Source organism: Panthera leo, chromosome D4, assembly GCF_018350215.1.
Source record: "Panthera leo isolate Ple1 chromosome D4, P.leo_Ple1_pat1.1, whole genome shotgun sequence".
Lineage (NCBI taxonomy): Eukaryota > Metazoa > Chordata > Mammalia > Carnivora > Felidae > Panthera > Panthera leo.
The window spans coordinates 50171675-50196473 of NC_056691.1; the positions used below are offsets into that span (position 1 = coordinate 50171675).

Consider the following 24799-nt stretch of genomic DNA (forward strand, 5'->3'; position numbering starts at 1 on the left):
CATTCCTGGGATGCAGGGCTGGTTCAACATTTGCAAATCAATGTGATACATCACATTAATAAAAGAAAAGATAAGAACCATATGATCCTGTCAATCAATGCAGTAAAAGCATTTGACAAAATTCAGCATTCTTTCTTAATAAAAATGCTCGAGAAAGTCGGGATAGAAGGAACATACATAAACATCATAAAAGCCATTTGTGAAAAGCCCACAGCTAATATCATCCTCAATGGGGAAAAACTGAGAGCTTTTTCCCTGAGATCAGGAACACGACAGGGATGTCCACTCTCACCGCTGTTGTTTAACATAGTGTTGGCAGTTCTCGCATCAGCAATCAGACAACAAAAGGAAATCAAAGGCATCATAATTGGCAAAGATGAAGTTAAGCTTTCATTTTTTGCAGATGACATGGTATACATGGAAAACCCGGTAGACTCTACCAAAAGTCTGCTAGAACTGATACATGAATTCAGCAAAGTCACAGGATACAAAATCAATGTACAGAAATCAGTTGTATTCTTATACACTAATAATGAAGCAACAGAAATACAAATAAAGAAACTGATCCCATTCACAATTGCACCAAGAAGCATAAAATACCTAGGAATAAATCTAAACAAAGATGTAAAAGATCTGTATGCTGAAAACTATAGAAAGCTTATGAAGGAAATTGAAGAAGATATAAAGAAATGGAAAAACATTCCGTGCTCATGGATTGGAAGAATAAATACTGTTAAAATGTCAATACTACCCAATGCAGTTCCATTTTAGTATCCATTTTTGAATTTGCTCTAATCATGTTTTACTTTGCTGCTTTTTTTTTAAATTTTTTTTTTTAACGTTTATTTATTTTTGAGACCGAGAGAGACAGAGCATGAACGGGGGAGGGACAGAGAGAGAGGGAGACACAGAATTGGAAGCAGGCTCCAGGCTCTGAGCCATCAGCCCAGAGCCTGACGCGGGGCTCGAACTCATGGACCGTGAGATCGTGACCTGAGCTGAAGCCGGACGCTTAACCGACTGAGCCACCCAGGCGCCCCTCATGTTTTACTTTGATAGCTATAAGAAAAGTAAAACAAAGAATGATGTCTGGGGAAGCCTGAATAGCAAAACTGAGCAAATGTTATGTTCCTCTTTTCATAGCTCACTGTTCCTCATTGAGGCATCTTTTAGGATCATTAAGTAACATTTGCTGTCTTAAATATGAACCTTTCGTAAACATGATAATAATATCACTCAGCGCCAAAGCCTGACTGGTTGTGTGACCTTGGACAAAATACCTTTCTAAGCTTCAGTTTCCTCATAGCATACCTCCTAAGGCTGTTATGAAGTAGAAGAGATAACATATAAAGTCAGGCACATTTCAGGTACTCAGTAATATTGGCTCCCACCATACCTTTCTCTCACATTGAAAAAGGACTTTTAAATTCAGAACCACAATGTTTAAAAGTCTCTGAAATAGAGAAGGTAGACATTATAGAACTCTGTTGAGAACAAAATATTTTTGGAGCTGCCTGGGTAGCCCAGTTGGTTAAGCATCTGACTTCAGCTCAGGTCATGATCTCACAGTCTGTGGGTTCAAGCCCCACGTCAGGCTCTGTGCTGACAGCTCAGAGCCTGGAGCCTGTTTCAGATTCTGTATCTCCCTCTTACTCTGCCCCTCCCCCACTCGTGTGCATGCACGGGCGCTCTCTCTCTCTCTCTCTCTCTCTCTCTCTCTCTCTCTCTCAAAAATAAATAAACATTGGGGCATCTGGGTGGCTCGGTTGGGCATCCGACTTCGGCTCAGGTCATGATCTCATGGTTCTTGAGTTCAAGCCCTGCATCAGGCTCTGTGCTGAGAGCTCAGAGCTTGGAGCGTGCTTCAGATTCTGTGTCTCCCTCTCTCTCTGCCCCTCCCCTGCTCGCACTCTGTCTCTCTCAAAAATAAATAAACGTTAAAAAAATTTTTTTAATAAATAAACATTAAAAAATAAAAAAAACAGTATTTTTTAAACATTCCCTTCTTATTGTAATTTGTATTCATTACAGAGAATTTTGGAGATACAGAAAAGCATAAATAAAAACTTTTTAAATATTAAATTCCCACTCTCAAATACTTATGACTATTAAAATGTTGGTATTTATCTTTCCAAATGTTGGTATTTATCTTTCCAGTCTTTTTTCTTTTCTTTTTAATAGTTTTTAATTTTAATCCCAGTATAGTTAACACACAGTGTTATATGAGTTTCAGGTGTACGATTTAGTGATTCAACAATTCTGTGCATTACTCAGCACTCATGGTTAAGTGCACTCTTTAATCCCCATCATCTGTTTCACCCATCCCCCTACCCACTTGCCCTCTAGTAACCATCAGTTTATTCTCTATAGCTAAGAAAGAGTCTGTTTTTTTATTTCTCTCTCTTTTTGTCTCTCTCTCTCTCTCTCTCTCCTTTTTTCCCCTTGCTCATTTATTTTGTTTCCTAAATTGCCCATATAAGTGAAATCATAATGTATTTATCTTTCTCTGACTAACTTATTTCACTTAGTATATATGCTCTCTAGCTCCATCCATGTCATTGCAAATGGCAAGATTCCATTCGTTTTTATAACTGAATAATATTACATTGTGTGTGTGTGTGTGTGTATATATATATATATATATATATATATATATATATACACACATATATACATATATATGCCATATCTTCTTTATCCATTCATCTATCAGTGGACACTTGGGTTGATTCCATAATTTGGCTATTATAAATAATGCTGCAGTAAACATAGAGAAGGGTGCATGTATCCCTTTGAATTAGTGTTTTTGTATTTTTTGGATAAATACCCAGTAGTGCGATTACTGGATCATAGGGAAGTTCTATTTTTAACTTTTTGATGAACCTCCATACTGTTTTCCATAGTGGCGGCGCCAGTTTGCATTCCCAACCGTAGTGCACAAGGGTCCCTTTTTCTCCACGTTCTTGCCAATACTTGTTGTTTCTTCTATATTTATTTTAGCCATTCTGACAGCTGTGAGGTGATATCTCATGGTAGTTTTTGCATTTCCCTGATGATGAGTGATGTTGAGCGTCTTTTGCCTATTGACCATCTGTATGTCTTCTTTCAAAAAATGTCTGTTAATGTCTTCTCCCCATCTTTAATTGGATTATTTGGGGTCTTTTGGTGTTGACTTGTATCAGTTCTTTATATATTTTGGATACTAACCCTTTATCAGATATGTCATTTGCCAATATCTTCTTCAGTCTTCTTCAAATATTTCATCTTGAAAAAAAAGAAGAAACCTCTCCCAAGTATTCTCTGCCCAGCTCTCATCCCTCCCTTTCTGAGGTTTCACTGCCAAAGTTTTCAAAACCTTCCTCTCACTCTTGGTCCCATTTTTTTTCTTTCTATGAAATCTATTCTCAGGAAATACATCAAGGTTTTCCTGTCCAGTTAGTACAACTTGTATTTTGCAGTCTTTTTTTTTTTTTTTTAATCTCTAAATAGTATTCTGCATTACAAACCACTCCTTTAGTCTTGAAATGTCTTTTCACCATGGTTTCATTTTTCTTTTACTTCTTTGGTCATTTCTTATTCTCCTTTATAGGCTCCCTCATGTCAATTTATTCTTTTAAAAATAGGTTCTGTCATGAATCCTTTTCCCTTGATGATTTCAACTACACCCATAGTTTCAAGTGCTATGTGGATGATTTCAAAATAGTTATCTTCAAATTTCTCTCAGGGCTTTAGACGCCCACATATATCTATACATGTCCTGTTTACTATTTAGGTGTTTCTGAGGTAACTCGCACAACATATCCTAAGTTGACTTGAACCCTTCATTTCATTCCCTCCTACAAACAAAAGTTTAGACTTCCATCTGCCTCCCCAACCATCAACTCCTTTACCTTTAAGTTAGAAATGGAACTCTGCATTGACTCCTCTTGCTCAACCACTGTATCCAGTCAATTGCCTGTTTTGTTAACCCCAAATCCCTAATATCTCTTGAGTCCCTCCACATCTCCCCTGTATTTTTTCCTCATTTACTTCCATGTGACATAACTTTAGATTTCATATATATAGTTGTCTTTTACTGGAATATAGGTTCTATAAGGATAGGGATTTTCATATGCTTTATTCATTGCTGTATCCCCTCTGCCTAGAAGTTTGCCTGGCACACAGAAAGCACTTAATAAATATTGCTTAATGAAAAAAAAATCCCCAAAGTGTTAACACCAGTCTAAGATTTCTTATGTAGATCACTGAATCAACATTTAACTGGTCCTTCTGTATGTTAGTAATGCTTTTCTAATTAATTGTCCACATTGAAACCAGAGTGAACTTTCTGAAATTTAATTATGCCACAATTTGATTTGAAATTCATCGATTACTTACCATTGCCCTTTGGATAAAGTTTCTTTCTTTTTTTTTTTTTTTTTTGACTGTTTTTATTTTTTTAATTTTTTTTCAATATATGAAATTTATTGTCAAATTGGTTTCCATACAACACCCAGTGCTCATCCCAAAAGGTGCCCTCCTCAATACCCATCACCCACCCTCCCCGCCCTCCCATCCCCCATCAACCCTCAGTTTGTTCTTAGTTTTTAAGAGTCTCTTATGCTTTGGCTCTCTGCCACTCTAACCTCTTTTTTTTTCCCCCTTCCCCTCCCCCATGGGTTTCTGTTAAGTTTCTCAGGATCCACATAAGAGTGAAAACATATGATATCTGTCTTTCTCTGTATGGCTTATTTCACTTAGCATCACACTCTCCAGTTCCATCCACGTTGCTACAAAGGGCCATATTGGATAAAGTTTCAATTCCCTTTTTTCATTTATAAAGCCCTTCATGAACTGAAATTCTTCCCACTTTGAACTTTGGGTCCTAATCATACTTAACTTTTATTATTTGCTTAGGTGTACCTCGCTTTCTCACCTCTAAACTTGGCATATATTGGTTGTGTTGCCTGGAGCACATTCACTTCTTGGTTTGGTGGATTCCTAATCCTTAAGGCTTCACTCAGTTAAAAGGCATATATTTAGAGAGTTCTCTTAGTCCCATATGCTCTTATGGCACTCTGTATTACTCTTTTCATGGTAGTTGTCTAACTTATTGTAAATGCTTACTTTAATATCCTGGTTCTACCTCTAGAATATAGCTCCTTGAGCAAAATCAATGTCTCTGTTGATCTCCATATTATTCTTAGCACCTAGCACATAGTAGATGCTCAATACTTTTGCAACAAAGAATGAGACACACACTCCCTCTTAAACACACATATATTTATAGTCAGTCCTCATTCATGATTCTGTATTTGTGAAATTACTTACTCACCATAATTAATTTGTACCCCAAAATTAATACTTGTAGCACTTTAATGATCATTTGTGGACATGTGCAAAGTCAGGAAAAATTTGTATTGCCTGACATACATTTTTCAGTGGAGGTCAAATAAGGCAACACGCTGCCTTCTTGTTTTAATCCTCATACTGTGAACAAGTATCCTTTTTGTGGCATATTTGGTGCCACTTTTTGCCACAGTTTTATACTTTTTGTTGGTGATTCTCCTGTATAATATGGCTCCCAAGCACAATGCTGAAGTGTTGGTTCGTGTTCTAAGCCCACTATTCCTAAGAATATTGTAAGGCAATGTGCCTTACAGAGAATATGTGAGTTAGGTTAGCTTTGTTCAGGTATAAGTTGGCCTTGAATTCGTTATATATTAAATAAGGTATGTTTAAACAGAAACACACACAAAACAAGGTTATGTATTAGTTGATGGATGAAAATATTGTGACCAGGGGCTCTCAGGAACCTAACCCTGTATCACCCATAGGAGCAAATGATTTAGTATTTGCTAACCTAGTATTTATAGTAACTTTATGGAATATAACTACCATAAGTAATGAGAATTGACTGTATATGTAGGTACAAAATTTTGCTACATATATATGTATATAAATATATAATGTTTCCTAATTTGCTTTCATGCCCGTATTAAAAATAATGGGTCTCATAATATATGTTATATTATTAAGTAAGAAAAAAAAAACCTGTGTGTTCTTGAATGTTTGTATGAGAATGGAGACAAGTATGTTGTATATATCAGGTTATGTTGGTTACCTGGAGGAAGAGTATTTTTTTTCTTTGTAATTTATCTTTGTATTGTCTCGTTGGTTGTAATGAAACACGTTTCTTTTGCAGGTACTCTGTAAAACATGATTTTTAATGGTTGCATTGTATTTGTCTTTGTGAAAGGAATAAAGTTTTGACTATGGTTTTGAATTTTCTTATGTTTCAGATAGTCAGCGTCTACAGTTGGATCTACAGAAAATGGAGCTTCTGGAAAGTAAGATGACTGAGGAACAGCATTCTCTGAAAAGCAAAATTAAGCAAATGACAGCTGATTTGGAAACATATAATGATTTGCCAGCTTTAAAATCATCAGGTGAAGAAAAGAAAAAGGTAAATGGTGACAGTCTTACAGAATTATGATACAAATGTTTTTTTTTAACAAATTAATATGTATGTAGTTTATAGAATTTACTATTTTCAGTTGATTATTTGATATATAAGCTAAGAAAAAAATAAAGATGTTTACATATGTAGTAGGAATTTAGAGAGATACAAGTTTTAAACAAAAGGCAAAAGCGAGGGATAGAGCATTTCAACAGATATGAACTTTGGTAAATGCAGGTTTGATTATGATATTTCCCTACTTAAGACTTTATTATTAGTGGCTTTTCTTTGCTATTTACATTAAAATAAATTATTTAAATTAAATTAAATTTGGTTGGATAAGAACATATATATAGCAGCCTTAATACAGTTAATACTGATTTCACTTATTATAACTCAAAAGGTAATTTTACAAACAAGTTTTAGAGTAATTATAATCTTGGTAGAATTTAACCAGACTATCATTGAAATTATTTAAGTAGGAAATAATTTATATAGGCTTACTAGATATTCACTGAAGTCTATTATTTACTTCCATTTGGATCTATCTAGAAATTACATCAGGAGAGAACAGTATTAACAACCCGTAGAAATGCCTTTAAGAAAATAACGGAGAAGCTAAATGTAGAGTATGAGACGCTAAAAACACAATTGCAAGAAAATGAGACACATTCTCAGGTAAAAAGAAAAAAAAGACTGAAGTTTATTTCTGTTTTTAAACTGTCTGTCCCATGTTCTTAATCTATATTTCCACCCCAAAACAATTTTTTAAGTTGTTTTGTTTATCTTCCAGACTTTCTGGTTTTGAAGATAGCCAGACTGTGTACAGTCTCCACTCAGAAGTGAATTTACTTTTGCTCTTCTTCTATAAGCCTATATTGAAGGGCACTCTGTTCTAGGCCCTGTTCTAGGCATAGCTGTTATGATAATAGCTTTTAAAAATTTCAAAACTCAAGCATTTTGAATGGAGAAACTTTGCTAAATCATAAAAACCACAAATAAAGAAAATAAACCTTAATGACTAATATCTCACAGAAGAAATAATTCTTGTCCTTTTTGTGTAGGTCCTTCTAGTCTCTGTGTGTATGTTATATGTACACACACTTTATACGTACACATAAGTATATGTGTATTTCTATATATTTAAAGAAATGGTATCATATGGTACATATTATTTAGAAACTTGTTTCTAATAAGCACTTTCCCTTGTCAGTAGATTTTTAAAAAATACGATTCTATATGATATTTGACTTCATGGATATAATTTTCGGAAGCAGTTCCATATTGTTGCACATTTAGTTATTTTTAGTTTTAAAACTGTTTAATGCTGTAAAAATCAGTCCTGTACTTGAACTACTTGATTTACATTTCTGATTATTTACACAGGATGCATAGACAAGCCCCCTTGTCATATCATTCATCCTACTGACAGAGTTACCTGAACACTGTCAGAAGTTTTTTAGATTAAGTGCCCTGTCTGAGAGGATAGAGATGATTTCTGTCTCATTCACTTTCTTCTTACACTGTGCCAGGGGTTTGCACATAATAGGTGTTCAAAAAGTATTTGTTGGAGGATTAAATGAAGCACGTGTGATGTGTACAAAATCAGTAATTATGGTCTGATAGGGATTGATCATTCTCATGTCTAATTAGTATACACACATTAGGAATTTGTAACTATGATTTATTGACACTAAATGCATGAAAAATTATTCTTTTCTTTATTTGGTAATATGATCATGATAGGCAATCACTGTTAATACTTTGGTATAATATCTTTGTAAACTTTTTCCTGTGCAGTTCTATACCCATTTTATATTGTTTTTCCAAAAATCAAATTCTATGCATATAGTCTTTAAACATTAATTTTCTCACTTAAATATTTCAAGATCTTTTTTTGATGATTTTTTATGACAGCTATATATGGATTTACCATTTTAAAGACAAAGATATACCTTATATTCTTTTTGAAAGGGGTGGAGTCTCATCAGAGTTTGCCACAACTAAAAGCTTAGAAATCACTAATTTTTTTACTCAAATTTATCAGTTATTCTGTCTCTACTTCATGATGTACAGGTCTAGATATAGATTTGTAAGTGGCACAGTTATCCTAGGCTGTTTAGAGTGGGGATGGATGCTGAAGAAATGCAAGAAAAAGTTTATGAGGCTATTGTCTTAAATGGTTCTTAGGAAAAAATATTGATATACTTAAGGAGGAAAACACCTGACAAACACAATTTCTTAGACCCAGTCAGTGGCTACCTTGTTTATTCCCACATCAAGTACTAATCATATACTTAACACCATATACTGGTAACAGGAATTCATAACATAACTCACAATTTACAGTCCTTCTCTGTATTATTTGTTGCTTTTTGAGAATCCCTACTGATCACATAAAATCTGGTCCCATTATCTTTCACAACTGTTTTCTTGAAAACTTTTTTGACACCTATAAATAATTTTCATAACAGACTTTTTTGAGGAATGACTATTATTTACTTGATATCATTTAAACAATATTCATACTGAAACAAACTATAAAACTCTTAGTAGAAAACATAGGGATAAAGCTCTCATGGGGCGCCTGGGTGGCTCAGTCGGTTAAGCGTCCAACTTCAGCTCAGGTCATGATCTCGTGGTCCATGAGTTTGAGTCCCATGTTGGGTTCTGTGCTGACAGCTCGGAGCCTGGAGCCTGCTTCAGATTTTGTTTTCTCCTCTCTCTCTGTCCCTCCCCTGCTTGCTCTCTCAAAAATAAATAAACATTAAAAAAAAATTTTTTAAAGCTCCTTGACATGAGTCTTGGTAGCAGTGTTTTGGTTATGATACCAAAAGTTGAAGTAACAAAGGCAAAAATAAATACGTATGCCTAATCGAACTAAAAATCACAGCAAAAGAAACAATCAAAATGAAAACAACTTACAGAATGGGAGAATATATTTGCAAATCATATATCTGATAAGGGGTTAATATCCAGAATATATAAAGAACACACAACAGACTGTTTAATTAAGTTGTAGGAAAAAAAAAGATTAATGCTTCAAGATATCCTCAGAGGTTTAAAGGCGAGTCACTAAATACACGTGTATAATATAGAAGGAAGTTGACCTTTACATAGTGTTGCTTTTATAGCATTATTCATTTAGCACTTAAGAGGTCTGCTGCATTCTAAGAAGGCCACCTCTTTGTATGAAACAAAGAGGAAAAGTTTGGTACTTGACTTTGCAAAAGGTTATTAGAGATTTATTGCCAAAAATGCTGACTGCTTCCTTAAGTTCATCTTAACTTTGAGTTCCCAGCTGGGGAGCTATATCTGATTTAATAGTGTTAACTCATGGCACATACAGTTTATACAATTAATTAGGATTTATCATAATATTTAGATTTATCTCTTTAGAAGAAACAATGAGATGGATGCTACCTTAAGACTGAACATATGCCCTTAAAATAATTTTAACATGAGAGTAGAAAGAAATATTAATGCTGCTTCAGTTATCAGATTCTTAAAAATGATCATTACCTCTTAGAAATGTCCATGCACAATGTTATTTTAATGTTTCATTTTTCAGACAGTCTTTTGCTTAGGAAAAGTACTATGTGCATCTTAAAAAAGAAAGACCATAACCCAGAGTTACAAGGTTAATTAAATCAGAAAAACAATTTAATTCTATAACAGTAAAATTGTCTTCTGAGGAAGCAACCATCAATATAATATCCACATTAGTTTCCTGTTGATGCAGAAATTATTGTAACAGCGCCAGCTTTTTACCAACCCTCTTATAATCTTCACACTGCAGCTCTGCTCTTATCACAGCTTGTGGAATTAGACAGGAAATTTAGCCCTGGAAATAAGGAAGTTACTCCTATATAGTTGAACCTTTGACAGTGTTAGAATATATATCACATTTGTGGCATTAGACTTCCAGATTTCAAGGAGAGATTCCCATTATGTCCTATTCTTTTCTTTCTAGTTCTTTTAGGAAAGGGAAAAAATCATAAATTGTCTTTCAGTTGGCACATTCATTGGCATAATAAATATTGCAAATGCTTTCCAATTAAAATAAACATATAGAGTAAAACCTGTTGTCAAATTCAACATTGTATTTATTAATGTATTTACGGTTGTTTAATCTTTTCTAATTTTCTTTTTTGTGTACCATGGCTTTATCTCACTAAAATGCAAGGAGTTGATAAGACTTAAAATTGGATGTTTTTTTCCTTATCCTCTTAAAAGGGTGTATAATTGTTCTGAATATGGGTACTGTTTAACATTGTTATTTTGTGTTTTTAGCTTACAAATTTGGAGAGGAAGTGGCAACACCATGAGCAAAATAATTTTGTGATGAAAGAATGTATCCTTTAAGAAGCTGCAAATGAACTTGACTAAGTGATTTTTTTTCCTAGGAATTTCTTTAAAGGTTGAAATGAAATGAAATTTAACATACATCTATCAAATATCACTGAGCCAAACTATGTGGGTCATAAATAAATAAGAGTTAGTCTCTAGTCTACAGTAATTAGGGTATGTCTGTACCTTGGATATCCAGGCAGGAGAGGGAGGTAAACCGAATAGTCTCCTGAGAAATTTGACCTTCAAGCTCATTTGTGTTTCAGCCAATTCAACCTCATGTTTCTACTAAGGTGGAACTTATATCCCATCTTCTTACTTATCTTTTTGTGCTACTATATAGGAGAAGGAAACAGCTACTGAGGGCATGTGTTGTGAAGTTGTAAGAAACGTTTCCCCAAAACTTATTTTCAGTTCCCTTCTTTGACCCATTAAGGACATCTCTGCTTGGAAAAATAGCTCCTGACTCATTGGTGGTATAGATTCTCCTCTAGGAAACTGCTGAACTTTAGCTCAGGGCAGCATGGATCCCAGCTTATCTCCAGATGAAATACATCAGGAGCTCTGTTCCCACAATAGGGCAACTTGGTTTAAAAGCAGAAGACTCCCGGGGCGCCTGGGTGGCTTGGTCCATTAAGCGCCTGACTCTTGGTTTCAGCTTGGGTTATGATCACAAGATCAAGCCCCATATCAGGCTCTGGGCTGAGCATGGAGCCTGCTTGGGATTCTCTCTCTCTCTCTCTCTCTCTCTCTCTCTCTCTCTCTCTCTCTCTCTTTCTCTCTCTCTCTCTCTCTTTCTCTCTCCCTCCTTCCCTCCCTCCCTCTCTCTCTGTCCCTCCTTGCGTGCTCTCACTCCCCCTCTCTCAAAATAAATAAATAAACATTTTTTTTTAAAAAGAAGATTCCCACCACAATATACTTTAGTCCAGCCGTCTAGTTTTATGCAACACAAAGTAGGCGATTTTGAAATACAGTGAAGTCTAAAGACTTCTGAAATTGTGAGGTACTCTAGAGAACATGGTTCTTCTGAACATTCAGCTGTTTTCAGAACAGAATTAGATTGAGATGCATAACATATTAACTATAAAAAAACTTTTATAGTATAAGTGTACTTTTTTTTTAGAGTTAAATATTTTTTTTTAATGTTTATTTTTGAGAGAGAGTGTGTGTGCACACATGAGCAGGGAAGAGGCAGAGAGAGAGAGAGGGAGACACAGACTCCAAAGCAGGCTCCAGGCTCTGAGCTGTCAGCACAGAGCCCAATGTGGGGCTCAAACTCATGAACTGCAAGATCATGACCTGAGCTGAAGTCGGATGCTTAACTGACCAAGCCACCCAGGTGCCCCTGTAGGTGTACTTTTTTGAAACAAGTTTTGCTTGGCCTTTTAGGTTTTAAATGATCTTAATCTACTATATTTTTCCTATATATTCTAATTGTGCTTTTTCTGTGCTGTTTTCAGTTTTCAATAAGAAAAATACCAGTATGAATTGGTTCCTTCCAAAGCCAAAATAGATCACTATTTTTGTTGATCAGTGTTCTCCCTTAACTCATGTAATTAGTTATAGCAACCAAGAGTCAAGAGAGTGATTACCAGTCAATTATGAAGACTGTGACCAAGCAGATTGCAGAGTACAATAAAAACCTTGTGGACGCTCTACATAGCATGAGCAGAAACTGAGTCTGAACCAACTGCAAGTCTCTGTAGTAGTGTCCTCTAGATACTAAACTTTGGACAAGCTGACTGAAAAAAAATAGCTTACCCTTGAAGAGTTTTACCTAAAATGTTTGAGTGCTATAATTTTTGTGACTGCTTTGAAGAGTGTATTTTAAATAGTATAATAGTTCAATAAAAAGTTTTTACATTAAAGTATCTTTTTATGATATTTGTATTTGTTCATGTGGGTGATAAAAATGTCTCAAACAACCTAGAGATAAACTATAAGTGGCCATTGAGATTCATTTTAGTTGGTATAATCTGTCCATGGCAGCAAATGACATCATTTTTTTTTAATATACCATCTCTAGGGGGGGATACAAGGAATGTGATTCTTATTTAGCATATATATCAGTCTTGTCAATTTTTGCTTCTAGAAAAAGTAAGAATAGAAGGGAGATGTTTAGCTTTGAGCTTTATTTCTCAAATAGGGTATATTTGATGTATTTTCGGGAATATAGGGTTGCAGGTAAATATATTAACACATTTTTTGTATATCAGTTATCCCTAAAGATTCAGAAGTAAAAACTTTAACCTTTGCATTTTAAAAATATTTTCTAACATGTATATGCTAGGAAAAACATGAAGTTTAAAAGAAATGTTGCACTTATGGCTGTTACTGTTCATTGCCACTCTGGAGTATACATTCACTCTTTTGGACTAGAAGTAGATTAATTTGTAAGCATTGCCCAAACATTTGAAAAGAAAATCTAGAAGAGGTAGATTTGTATAGTATAAATCTGGGAGACATTACAGTAACTAAAAATGTATCCTGTCTTGTGGTCAGGAATTAGTTATCTTGGCCAGTATAAAATATTTCTCAAAACCTTCCTTCTTTTGCTCTGATTTCATGTTCCTCAAATACCTCCACTTTTCAGTATTCCTGAAACACAAGCATATTGGTTTCTTTATAAAAGGGGGGGGGGGAGCTTTACCAAGATATAATTTACATACTATCAATTTACCCATGCATATTACTTCCTTGAAGAAAATATCACCATAAATTCTTCAACTTTAGTCTGTGTGAGATTAGGTAGAGGGGTGAGCATTGTTGATTTTGGTTAACTCTGAAGTACTAATCTGGCTGAAGATCCTGGATGGCAATACATTCGTTACAGTGGAATTCCTAAAATGTGTTCCTCAGATCCTGAGCAACTCAGGTTATTAATAGGTGTTTGGCCATCAAAGGATTCATTGTCAAAGAAGTTTGAAAAACATGGTGTGAAACAAAGGTAAATTGTCTTCCATCTCCTTGACTGTTCAGAGCCCTTAATATGGTAATGTGCAGTAAGATTGAGAAGAGTATATATATTCTATTTAATTTTTTTTTTCCTGAGTGGTGGGATTCTGGTTGTTTTCATCTTCCTTGGACTTTTTGGTCTAAAAATTTTGGTTCAGAATCATCTATCATGTACATAGAATATTTAGAAATGCAACAAAAATTCAAATAAAGTTCTGTATGCAGTTAGTATTTTAACTTGTGGAAAGGAGATGTGATAATAAGACAACTCGGCAGTCACTAAACTAGATATGACCCAGTCTTCACCCAGAAAGAAGGTAGGAGGAAGATTGTCCTATATGCATTTGCATTATAACAATGAGAAGCTTGGCAGGAAAAAAAAAAAAAAACTTCTTGAAAAAAGCAAGGTTTCCAACCTTCGTTCTAAATTACTCATATATGATATTTGTGGAACATAATTGAGCAGGATTTCTTTAAAACGTGTTATCTGAGGGAAATTCTCAGTAATGTCTCTTCCTTCCTCTCAGAGCTTTTCAACAAATCCAACAAGAATATTTCTCTGCTAGGATAGCTTTAGAGGCTACTATCTGCATGAACCGGTTCTTCCTCAGTCAGTCACATTTGCTCAGTGAGTTCCATTCCTGTTAAAACAACACCTTGTAAGTCATATGGAAAGAAGCTGCGGACTGAACAAACATGCTGAGTAGTTTTACTAATGAAAATCAACATGGGAAAGTTAGCAAGTCTTTGTTTTTCTCATCCTTATCCTTTATCAATAAATAAACATGAGTTCTTGATATTCTTTCGCTAAGTGGAGAGTCCTTGATTTGGACCACATTCTGATCTAATGTTTAAGTGTAAAATTCAGTGCAAGGTTAGAGGATTAGAACATGGAGTAATGCCATTCGCACTAGAAATAAAAGACCAGTTAGTAGAAGCTCCTGGGATTCTTGCTGTCTCCTTACCAGTAAATTAGAACATTTAGATGGATCACTAGAGAATAGTCATCTATTTTACTATTGTTGTAATCTTTCATTTTCATGCACTTTTCTACATAAAAGTAGGTTATGTCTTTGAATTACAGATTCATGGTTTGAGAACTGATATTGAAAATCTTTTTTTTTAATGTTTATTTTTGAGAGTGAGTGTGTGTGCATGAGTGGGGGAGGGGCACAGAGAGCAGGCAACAGATTCTGAAGCAGGCTCCAGGCTCTGAGCTTCAGCACAGAGTCAGACACAGGATTTGAATTTACAAACAGTGAGATCATGACCTGAGCCAAAGTCTAACACTTAACCGACTAAGCCACCCAGACACCCCTGAAAATCCTTAAAAAGATAATTTTTTTTTTTAAGTAAGCTCTATGCCCGACAAGGGGCTCAAACTGATGACCCCAAGATCAAGAGTCACATGTTTCACTGACTAAGCCAGGCCAGGAGCCTTAAAAGACAATTTTTAACGTAAAGTTTTCATGTAATGTCAGATTGTTCTTAAATGTTTGCTATTTATAATTTTGTAAACATTTGTCCATGTCATATATTTTTTGCAACATGTTAAGTTTGATGCATATTATTCTGTTACACAAGTATTTTCTGAAAACAAATCCCATATTATTGAATGAGGTTTGTGGTGTAGGAGTTAAGCATAAGTTTTGGATTGGGTAACTGAATTGGAATCACAACTCTCCTACTAACTTGTTATATGACCTTGGGAAGTTATTTAGTCTCTGAATTTCAGTTTCTTCACCCGTAAAATGAATAGTGCTTAACTCCTAAGATTGGGTTGAAGAGTAGGTGGAATCCAAGGCTTTTGACAAAACTAGCTTTTAGAAGGTGGCATGCTATTAGCAGTGTGCCGAGAGTGCTTGTTTCCCTGCACTGTCACCAACACAGGTGTTATCCAGGTTGACAGTGCACTACCTCATTTGATTTAGTTTTTTAAAATAAACTAAACTGCCTCCATTACTATAATTAGAAACTTTATTGTGTTTTAATTAATATGCAGAATATTTTTAATATTAAAAAACTGATTTTTAAAATTCTATTTTAAAAGTATTTATTATAACTTTATAATAAAAAAGTTTAATGCTTGATGCTTTCTTTTTAGAAGATACTAGATTATACTTTGCTGCCTCAGTGTCTTCTTTCATAATATATCATCATGAATTGCTGCTCTGAAAACCTGACTGTATAACCTTAAGGGGAATCGGAACAATCTGTGTAGAAATAACCTACTCGATAATAATCGGGGGGTGTTCTGTTGGGTCGTTTTCTGTGTCTTCCTACAAGTCCGAGCGATTGCACATAAGGACAAGCTGAGTTAGAGGAGGAAATAATAACATCCATTGAAGAGTCCAGTGTACAAGAGAGTTTGGAGGAAGCATGATCCTGAAGAATTCTGTGGTCTGCTACCTAAAAGAGGTTTAGACACACTAGGTAAGTCACAAGAGAACTATAAAAACTAAATGAGATTTTTCAAAATTAACTTTTGTTTTATTTCCACATCTTTCTGTAAAATAGTATTCTTACTGTGATAACATGGTAATACCGTGGAAGAAAGACCAACTTAAATCTGTTAAAACTATACTTGACACAAGGTCAAGAAAGAACTACTACTAACCAACTGAAATATTATCTCCTTTTCTGTGTTTTCATTTTCAACAGATAAGTTCACCCTAGTAGAGGAAGTCCAGACTGACATGAAAGTGAAAATATTTGATACAACCCATAAGTTCAACCTGAATTTTTTTTTTTATCAAAGGAAACTATAGTTCATTTTTAAAAGTCTCTTTCTATCTTTAATTTGCTTCTTGTTAACGTGAACTTTCCCTTAGTTTACTGGAGATGGGGAGGGCTGCCTTAGAGATTGACCAGCCACACCCCATCCCCTCTGCCAAGGACAAAGCAGGGACCTGTGTCTCAGGATTAGGGGAAATGGTTAAGAAGGAGAGGAAAAGAAAATTGCTTTTCCAGCTTCTCTAACTTCCCATGTAGCCTACAGAGAAAAGCAAGCATCCCTTGGGAGGAAATAACAAAAGTGCTAAACAGTAGATGGATGGATGAAGCCTGCATCCCTGCAATGTACTGGAACCCTTGCCTTTATAATGTCCCTTGCTCATGGTTCTCAGAAGGCCAAATGGATGTTTACTGCCCATTGACCCTACCCTCCTGGGCTCCTCTACCTTTGAAGCTGTTCCTGGCTCAGTTCCTTTTCCTGCCAGAAATATCAGTCAGAAAAGAGGGGCTGGTAACACTGTAACAGTCCAGTTGCCTTGTTTCCTTTCCCAAGAGCACACTTGAGGTAGCTGCTTAGACCATAAGAGGTATTCATAAGAGACCCTAAGAGACGCTTAATTGCCTGGATGGCTCTGTGGGTTAAGTGTCCGATGCTTGATTTCGGCTCCAGTCATGATCTCACAGATCATAGGTTTGAGCCCCACAACAGGCTCTGTGCTGACAGTGTGGAGCCAGCTTAGCATTCTCTCTGTCCCTCTCTCTGCCCCTCCCCCACTCATGCACAAACACACCTACCCGCACTTTCTCTCAAAATAAATAAACTTAAAAAAAGGTGAGAACATAGCACAGATACCAAAATAATGAGTGCAGAAATCTTCTTGGGAAAAAAAAAAAAGGTGAGAACTAATTGGAAGAAGTGTCAGGTAATAAGAGATAAGCAAACCTCTTCTTACAAGACCAGTCATCATTATATTATCTTTAAGGTGCCCCCACCTCAGCCAAAAAAAAAAAAAAAAAGGCTCCCATGAAATAAACATTCTAAGATTCTATCTTTTCATTAAGCATAGATTGGATTTCCTTACCAAATACAGTACTATGATTTGTCAGACTTTTGATTCTTAAAATACTTCATGACCTCCCTGTGTACTGCCTTTCCCCTCTCTCAACAATAACCTCAACAAACATGGTAGTTATTGATGCCATATTTGCTTAATTATCTTCCCAGGAATCAGAGTATGATCTGATGAAAAGAACTTTTAAGAGTTTATATCAGTTTGATTGTCTAAAATTCCATACCAAGTTACTGCTTTCACATTGTGTGATCACAATTCTAATGTAAACAAAAAGGACATTGATGGTGAGCTGAAACTTAACACTAACACATTATATGCTTATAAGGAAAAGTCCTTGGGATTTCAACTGCCACATGAATTAGACCCTTTGGCATGTCTTATAATAATCTGACTTTATTTTTATTTCATTCATTGTGATAAAAGCACCCACCACACAAATGTGGTTAGACATTTCTTTAACTTTTCTTCATTGAAGGAGTTATGTAAATCTATTCACTGCAAAGATTTCCCTCACTTACTGGAAGAGATACATCTCTTCATCATACCCAAGCTAGTCACATACTTCCCATGGATCATCCCTTCACCACCTCCTCTGCTTGGACATAATTATTGAAACATACCTGAAAGGGCATGGGACCTTTGATTTTGAAAAAGTTCTTCCTATGCACCACACCAGCTGAAGGCCTTTGGGCAGCTCAGTCAGTTTTCCTGAGCCTATTCGCAGGGTTATTGTAAGATTCCTATGCATATGAGGCATGTGAAATTGTTTTAATGTATAAGGTGCCAAATAAATAAAGCAGTAGTTACTACATTTCTTTAACTTGTTACCATCCCCACTGCCTGCATACAAACATTTTCATTAGTACCCATTCTTCCCTCTCAGAAGAGTTAAATGTCCCATCTCAGAAGAAAATGTCTTAGAAGCCTAGTTTCTACATCCTTCTAAAAGAAGGTCCCTTTCTAATGCTAATTCCTCCCCTGGTGCTTACATATCCACTGCAGGTTCCTTATGAATCTTTCTTAATTCTCTACCATCCCCTTTCTCCTGTGGCTTTAGCCTTTCCTCCTTTGATTTTCATCCTCTCAATTTAGAAACACATTCATCTTCTTCCCATTACTTTCACATTCAATGTCCGTAAAAGACTGGTCTACTTCACACCCCAATCTCTTCTAAACACTGCTCTGTCAACTGCACTGAAGCTGCTTTGTTAACATAACCAGTGATATTTTAAATACCAAAGTAATGGATTCCTTTGGGTTGTATTCCAGTAAAATTTCTATATCGGTTTTAAAATTGTTAACCACTCTTTCCTTGAAACTTTTTCTTCATTTGCATTTTATGACCTCACTTTCACTTAATTCTTATACCTTTTTGTCCTCTGTTCAGTCTTTTTCCTAGGCATCTCATCTTTTCTGCTTCTAGAAGAGGCTTAGAGATATCTAGCTTGCCAAATTAAATAAATTCTTCCCCCATGGCTATTGGAATCATCTCAGAGATCCCTATGTGTTAGGCAAATTTGATGCTGTGGTAGTGATTTTGTGGTTAGGATAAATATATAATGAAAACTGGATCATGACTACTTATTTTCCATAGACTTCTTAAGGGGAATCGGAAAGTGTCTAAAGATGTAGATAATTTTTAGTAACAGCTTATATGAATTCAGTTTAAGCCTCATCTAAAGGTATGAAAAGCCACAATAGCAGAAATATAAACAACAAAAACTCCATTATTAAACATTTCCTGAATGCTAATTGTGTAATTGTCAAGTACCAGGGTCACTTGAACATCTTGTCCTCATCTGGTACTACTAGACCACAAGAATTTTCTCCCTCTCTCTCTAAGGCAGGTACCAGGTAGTAAGAACCACTCCTTATTCTACTAAACTATGAGATTTTTCATCACACTGTGGGATTTTCATTACACTGTGGATTCATAAGGAATCTGCAGTGGATATGTCTTAGTCATCTGTGTCCTCTCTGCCCAGCAGACCACTTGACATGTAAGTTCACAGTGAATGCTTATTGAATTGACTTAGTTTGGGTGGGATAGACTGAACCAAATTAAAATGGCATGGAAGATGCTTCAGAAAGCAGTTTGGGGGGCGCCTGGGTGGCGCAGTCGGTTAAGCGTCCGACTTCAGCCAGGTCACGATCTCGCGGTCCGTGAGTTCGAGCCCCGCGTCAGGCTCTGGGCTGATGGCTCGGAGCCTGGAGCCTGCTTCCAATTCTGTGTCTCCCTCTCTCTCTGCCCCTCCCCCGTTCATGCTCTGTCTCTCTCTGTCCCAAAAAAAATAAATAAAAAACGTTGAAAAAAAAAAAAATTAAAAAAAAAAAAAAGAAAGCAGTTTGGAAGTTCCTTAAAAAGTTAAACATAAATTACCATATGCCTTAACAATTCCACTTGTAAGTAGGTACCCAAGAAATGAAACATATTGATACCAAATGAAACATATCAATATGAACATGAATGTTCATAGCAGCATTATTCATAATAGTCTAAAAGTAGAAACATCCAAATGTCCATCAGTTGATAAAAAGAATGTGGTATGTGTATACACACACACACACACACACACACACACACACACACACACACTGGAACATTATTCAGCCACAAAAGGAGTGAAGTTCTAATATATGCTACAATATGGATGAACCTTGAACATGCTGAAAGAAGCCAGTCATAAAAGGCTACAAAAGTGTGATTCTATTTATAAGAAATATCCAGAATAGACAAATTATTAGAGACAGAAAGTAGATTAGTGGTTGCCTAAAGATGAGAAGAGAGAGTTGAATGGGGTGATAATAAAGGTGCATTGTTTATTTGGGTGTGATGAAAATGTTCTAAAATTGAAGTGATATTTGTACAACTCTGAATATTTAAAAAATTTAATTATACACTTTAAATGGATTTTATGATATGTACATTACATCTCATTAAAAAAAAAACACTGAGGAAAGTTAAGGGAACCACAAATAAATCATAAATCTAGACTTTGGTTAATGTGGAAGAGACTTTTCATAAAATTACTCATTTTTTTGTTTGTTTAAAAAAGGAAGGGGCATAGAAGTTGTGGGATACAGTTAGTCAAGAGCACTTTGAACATTCTCTTGCGTTCTGCTGAGAAACAGAAATGTCTAAAACTCCATTTTTCTTCCCTAGCACCACTAGTGTAATTCAAAGGGAACTTTTTGAAACTTATTCAAAGATAGGCCAGGTTTCTGTTCCTCTGGGAATGTTTAGATAGATGATAGATGATAGAAAGATAGGTAGGTAGATAAGTAGATAGAGTGGTGATTGCACTTGCTGGGGGAAAAAACAAGTATAAAATAACTTGCCCTTCTATAAATACAATTCAGAAAGAGTTATTTTTTGTGGGTTATTGGACTGGGTGAGAACTTTGATAGCTCTTCTATTATAATACTTTCAACAACTGCAGCAGTTGATTCCGTTTTCCCTTGTCTCTTACTGTGTTTGAGGCAACATCTGTTGAAGTTCATCATTTAAGCTCCCATTTGCTCCCTAGCCATTTTTCAAGGGTCGATGATTTGGTTATTTCTAGGCAGGATTTTTTTTTTTTTTTTTTTTTAATGGCCAGATTGTTTCTTCTCTAAGAATGTATGCAGAGAAAAGTAAATGTGAAGGCACTGTAACTTACAGTCTGGGTACAGACTTACAGCCCCTGTACACCTTGTACACTTTAATGTCATGTCAGTCATTTTAATGCCTGTGGAATTGCAATTGGAAAATGGGGGACATAACTGTCTACTTCTTGAGAGAGAGCTAGTGATTAATTTAATGCTTTAAAGATACTTTGAATTAAAATATTGAAGATATTTGAATTAAAACATACTATAACTCATTCACACATTCAGAAATGAAGCTCTTTGAGCTTGTAGGAGGAAATACTGTGCTGCTGATTTAGAAGAGCACTGTCCAATAGAAATATAATGTGAGGTACAAATGTAAGCCAGATACGTAAAATTTTAATTTTTTTGTACCTACATTTAAAAAGGAAAAAGAAACAGGTGAAATTCATTTAAATAATATATTTATCTCAAAATATTTACCTCAGTATATTCAAAATACAATGTCAACATGTAGTTAACAAAACAATTATTGATATACATTATGTTCTTTTTTTTGTTCTAAATCTTTGAGATTTTATGGTGTAGTTTACACTTACAGTTGGTCTCAATTCAGATTGGCCATGTTTCAAGTGCTTAATAGCGACATTCATAGTGGCTACAAATTGGACAGATTTAATAAAATCTATAAATAATTTAATAGTAAAAATTATTTTAAAATAATTTTAAAAAATTAAAATTAAATAAAAATTTAAAAATATTAAAACATAATTTAATAATAATAAATTTAATAAAATCTATAAATCTATAAATAGATTTAGAATTTAGAACTTTTATTCTGATTGTAGCAAGAGGATGAGTCATGGGAGAAAGTCAAATAGCAGTTTTGCTAAATAAAGGAAAATGGTTTCATAAGGAAAAAAAAACCCTTTCCTATGTGAGATTATAATCTAAAGTAGGACTTTCTGTGTTCTTTTTGATTAGTCTTAAATTACTTTTACAAACCTATTTTCTTTGAAAAGTAATCTTAATTGGTAGAAGAAAGAAATATATGTGGTAGCTAGGAATATTTTAGAGATTTTGTTCTGAATGGGAGCTCTAAAAGAATCTGATTGGCTGCATCTTCTTAACTTCAGGAATTGAAAATATAAGAGGGTTTGTGAATTGTGCTTACATTTAATAACACCAATATTCAAAAACATGGTATAGCCTGTATCGTATATATTACTAATTAATATATATTATTAATATTTATATATAATTACAGAATATATCATTTTATATGATGCCATTATTGATTATATTTTCTTCATTTATCTATGTATCTAAATAGTAAATTTTAATTGCCTGCATTGAAAAGCTTTGAATTATAGAGCTATTCTAAAAAAGCCTGTAAACTGAGACCTCCTTTGGAAGAAAATCAGTATAGGAAAGAGTTTTCTTCTAGTCTCCCCTCCTGTGCTCCCACGTCCCTTGTCAAACAAAAGGATATTGAAAAGTCTATTTGGCCAAGTATACCTTTTAATTTAAAATAATACGCGGGGCGCCTGGGTGGCGCAGTCGGTTAAGCGTCCGACTTCAGCCAGGTCACGATCTCGCGGTCCGTGAGTTCGAGCCCCGCGTCAGGCTCTGGGCTGATGGCTCGGAGCCTGGAGCCTGTTTCCGATTCTGTGTCTCCCTCTCTCTCTGCCCCTCCCCCGTTCATGCTCTGTCTCTCTCTGTCCAAAAAATAAAAAAATTAAAAAAAATAAAATAAAATAATACTTACATTGGGAACTCATAGAAGTTTAGATGAAGCTACAGACATTTCTCAACAGGGATGTATTTTAACAACATGAATTTTGACCCAGTGGATTATCAAATATTGTTATTTAGCAATGTTTAAAACAGGCTGGGTCACACAAATAAACCTAAATTGCAGTTTGCTACCTCTCGAGCTCTGTATGAAACTCTCCCTGCCCCCTTTTCAGCCACACTCCCTCTCCCCAGGCCTTCCTCTCAACCTCACAGATCTCTGGCACTAGTATCTGCAGAGGAAGGAGTGGGGATGAAGGCAAGTAGAGTAAAACAATGGGGAAGGGAAGAAGACAGAGTAGGCAGAGTACCTTGTGACCTTAAAATAACGAGCCGTGTTTTCCTGTGTGTCTGGTAAACTGTCTCTAAAGACAATTCCAAAAAAGAAGCTATAAAAATGTTTAGAATAAAGACAACATCCTTGGGCTAAAAGCCTGCCCTACCAAGTTTGCTACCACGAAACTCATTACACTTTTGACTGTAACTGAAAAGCCGATTTTGGTGTTTGGAAGGTGAGGAATGGAAGTGAGGTGAGGTCAGTCTTACTACTTGAAAGCCATTGTTTATAATGCATTACAATTTTTTGAAAGAATTGACACAAGAAGTAGTGCTCCCCCTGCTCCCGTCTGTTATAAAAAATGATGAGGGCTTCTTCTTTGAGATAAAAAGAGGTTTGCAATTTTGTCAATTCAGGGTAAAACTCTGCTGTGTGCCTCTAAATTTTTCAATTTTTTTTTTTTTTTTTTACATTGAAGTAACAACATAGTGAATGAGCAGAGTAAAAATTTCAATGCAAGTAAGATTTCTAAATAGCTGTGGTACACCAAATATTGCCTCCCAAAGATGTTCACATCCTACTACTCCCCACAACCTGTGAATATGTTACCTTATATGGCAAAAGAGACGTTGCAATTGTGATTAAGGATCTTGAGATGGGAAGATTATTCTGGATTATCTGGGTGTGCCCAATGTAACCACAAACATCCCTTTGAAAAGGAAGCTAGAAGGTCAAAATCAGAGAAAATGTGAGGAATAGAAGCAAATGTTGGAATGATGTAATTTGAAGATGGAAGAAGGGCTATGAGCCAAGAAATGCAGGGAGCTTCTAAAAGCTGGGTAAGGAAAGGAAACAGAATCTCCTCTAGAGCCTTCACAAAGATTTTAGCCTCACACCTCTCAGACTTGTGACTTACAGAACTGTAAAAAGAATATATTTGTGTTGCTTTAAGCCACAAAGTTTGTGGTAATTTATTATAGCAGCGATACATGCAACATTTGCATTTAATTTTGATCAGCTACAGTTTCTGTCCTCCCATTTATTTATCATAATTTCATTGCCAACAACAGGAACCTACTAACGATGTGAAGTCCATCATGGGGACAGCAAACCATACCTACACATATAAAGGCATCTATACCAGCAAGTAAGGCTACCTATTTCCATTTATCAAATTGATTCATCTAATACATACTGAATAAAAGAGGGGCCAACACCAACAAAATTCTTGCCCAGTTGGAGCCTACATTCTAATGGAGGATACAGACAATAAATAAACAATGCAGTTTCATACAATGGTAACTTTTCTTGGTAAAAGCAAATACTGGCTGATTTTGGAAAAGTTTTTGGAAAGGTTAACCAACTGTCTCTGTGTAAACCCAACTGCCAAGTTCATGTATCCTTTACTACTGTAAGATATTTTTCCTGAGGTATTCAAGTAAAACCTGCGGGGGTTTCTTAAGACCTGGCATTTCATCTGTTCCATACCAGTTTTCTCAAATTTTGTGGGATAATCACTTTACAGCCTCTGTGCCTATGATCCACCTCTAGCCTTAATGCCATGTTCTGGCCAACATCCCAGAATAACCC

The 24799-nt window shown here is 35.4% G+C and overlaps 1 protein-coding gene and 1 long non-coding RNA gene across 4 annotated transcripts in view; both read left to right on the top strand.

Moving 5' to 3' along the window:
* Nucleotides 1-12657, top strand: part of IFT74 (intraflagellar transport 74) — an 89040-nt gene extending 76383 nt beyond the window's left edge. For 2 of the 3 annotated variants that reach the window (XM_042913491.1, XM_042913492.1), the window contains exons 17-20: nt 6282-6445; nt 6992-7117; nt 10733-10793; nt 12350-12657. In XM_042913491.1, the coding sequence (XP_042769425.1) occupies nt 6282-6445; nt 6992-7117; nt 10733-10793; nt 12350-12468 (470 nt within the window). In that variant the 3' untranslated portion in view covers nt 12469-12657. The remainder of the gene's footprint in view (nt 1-6281; nt 6446-6991; nt 7118-10732; nt 10794-12349) is intronic. The other variant, XM_042913493.1, reaches the window with a different exon arrangement.
* An 856-nt stretch (nt 12658-13513) lies between these two features.
* On the top strand, nt 13514-24357 carry LOC122205267. The gene is made up of 3 exons (XR_006195985.1): nt 13514-13736; nt 16031-16177; nt 24280-24357. It is a non-coding gene; the product is annotated as an uncharacterized LOC122205267 (long non-coding RNA).
* Nucleotides 24358-24799: the final 442 nt, after the last annotated feature.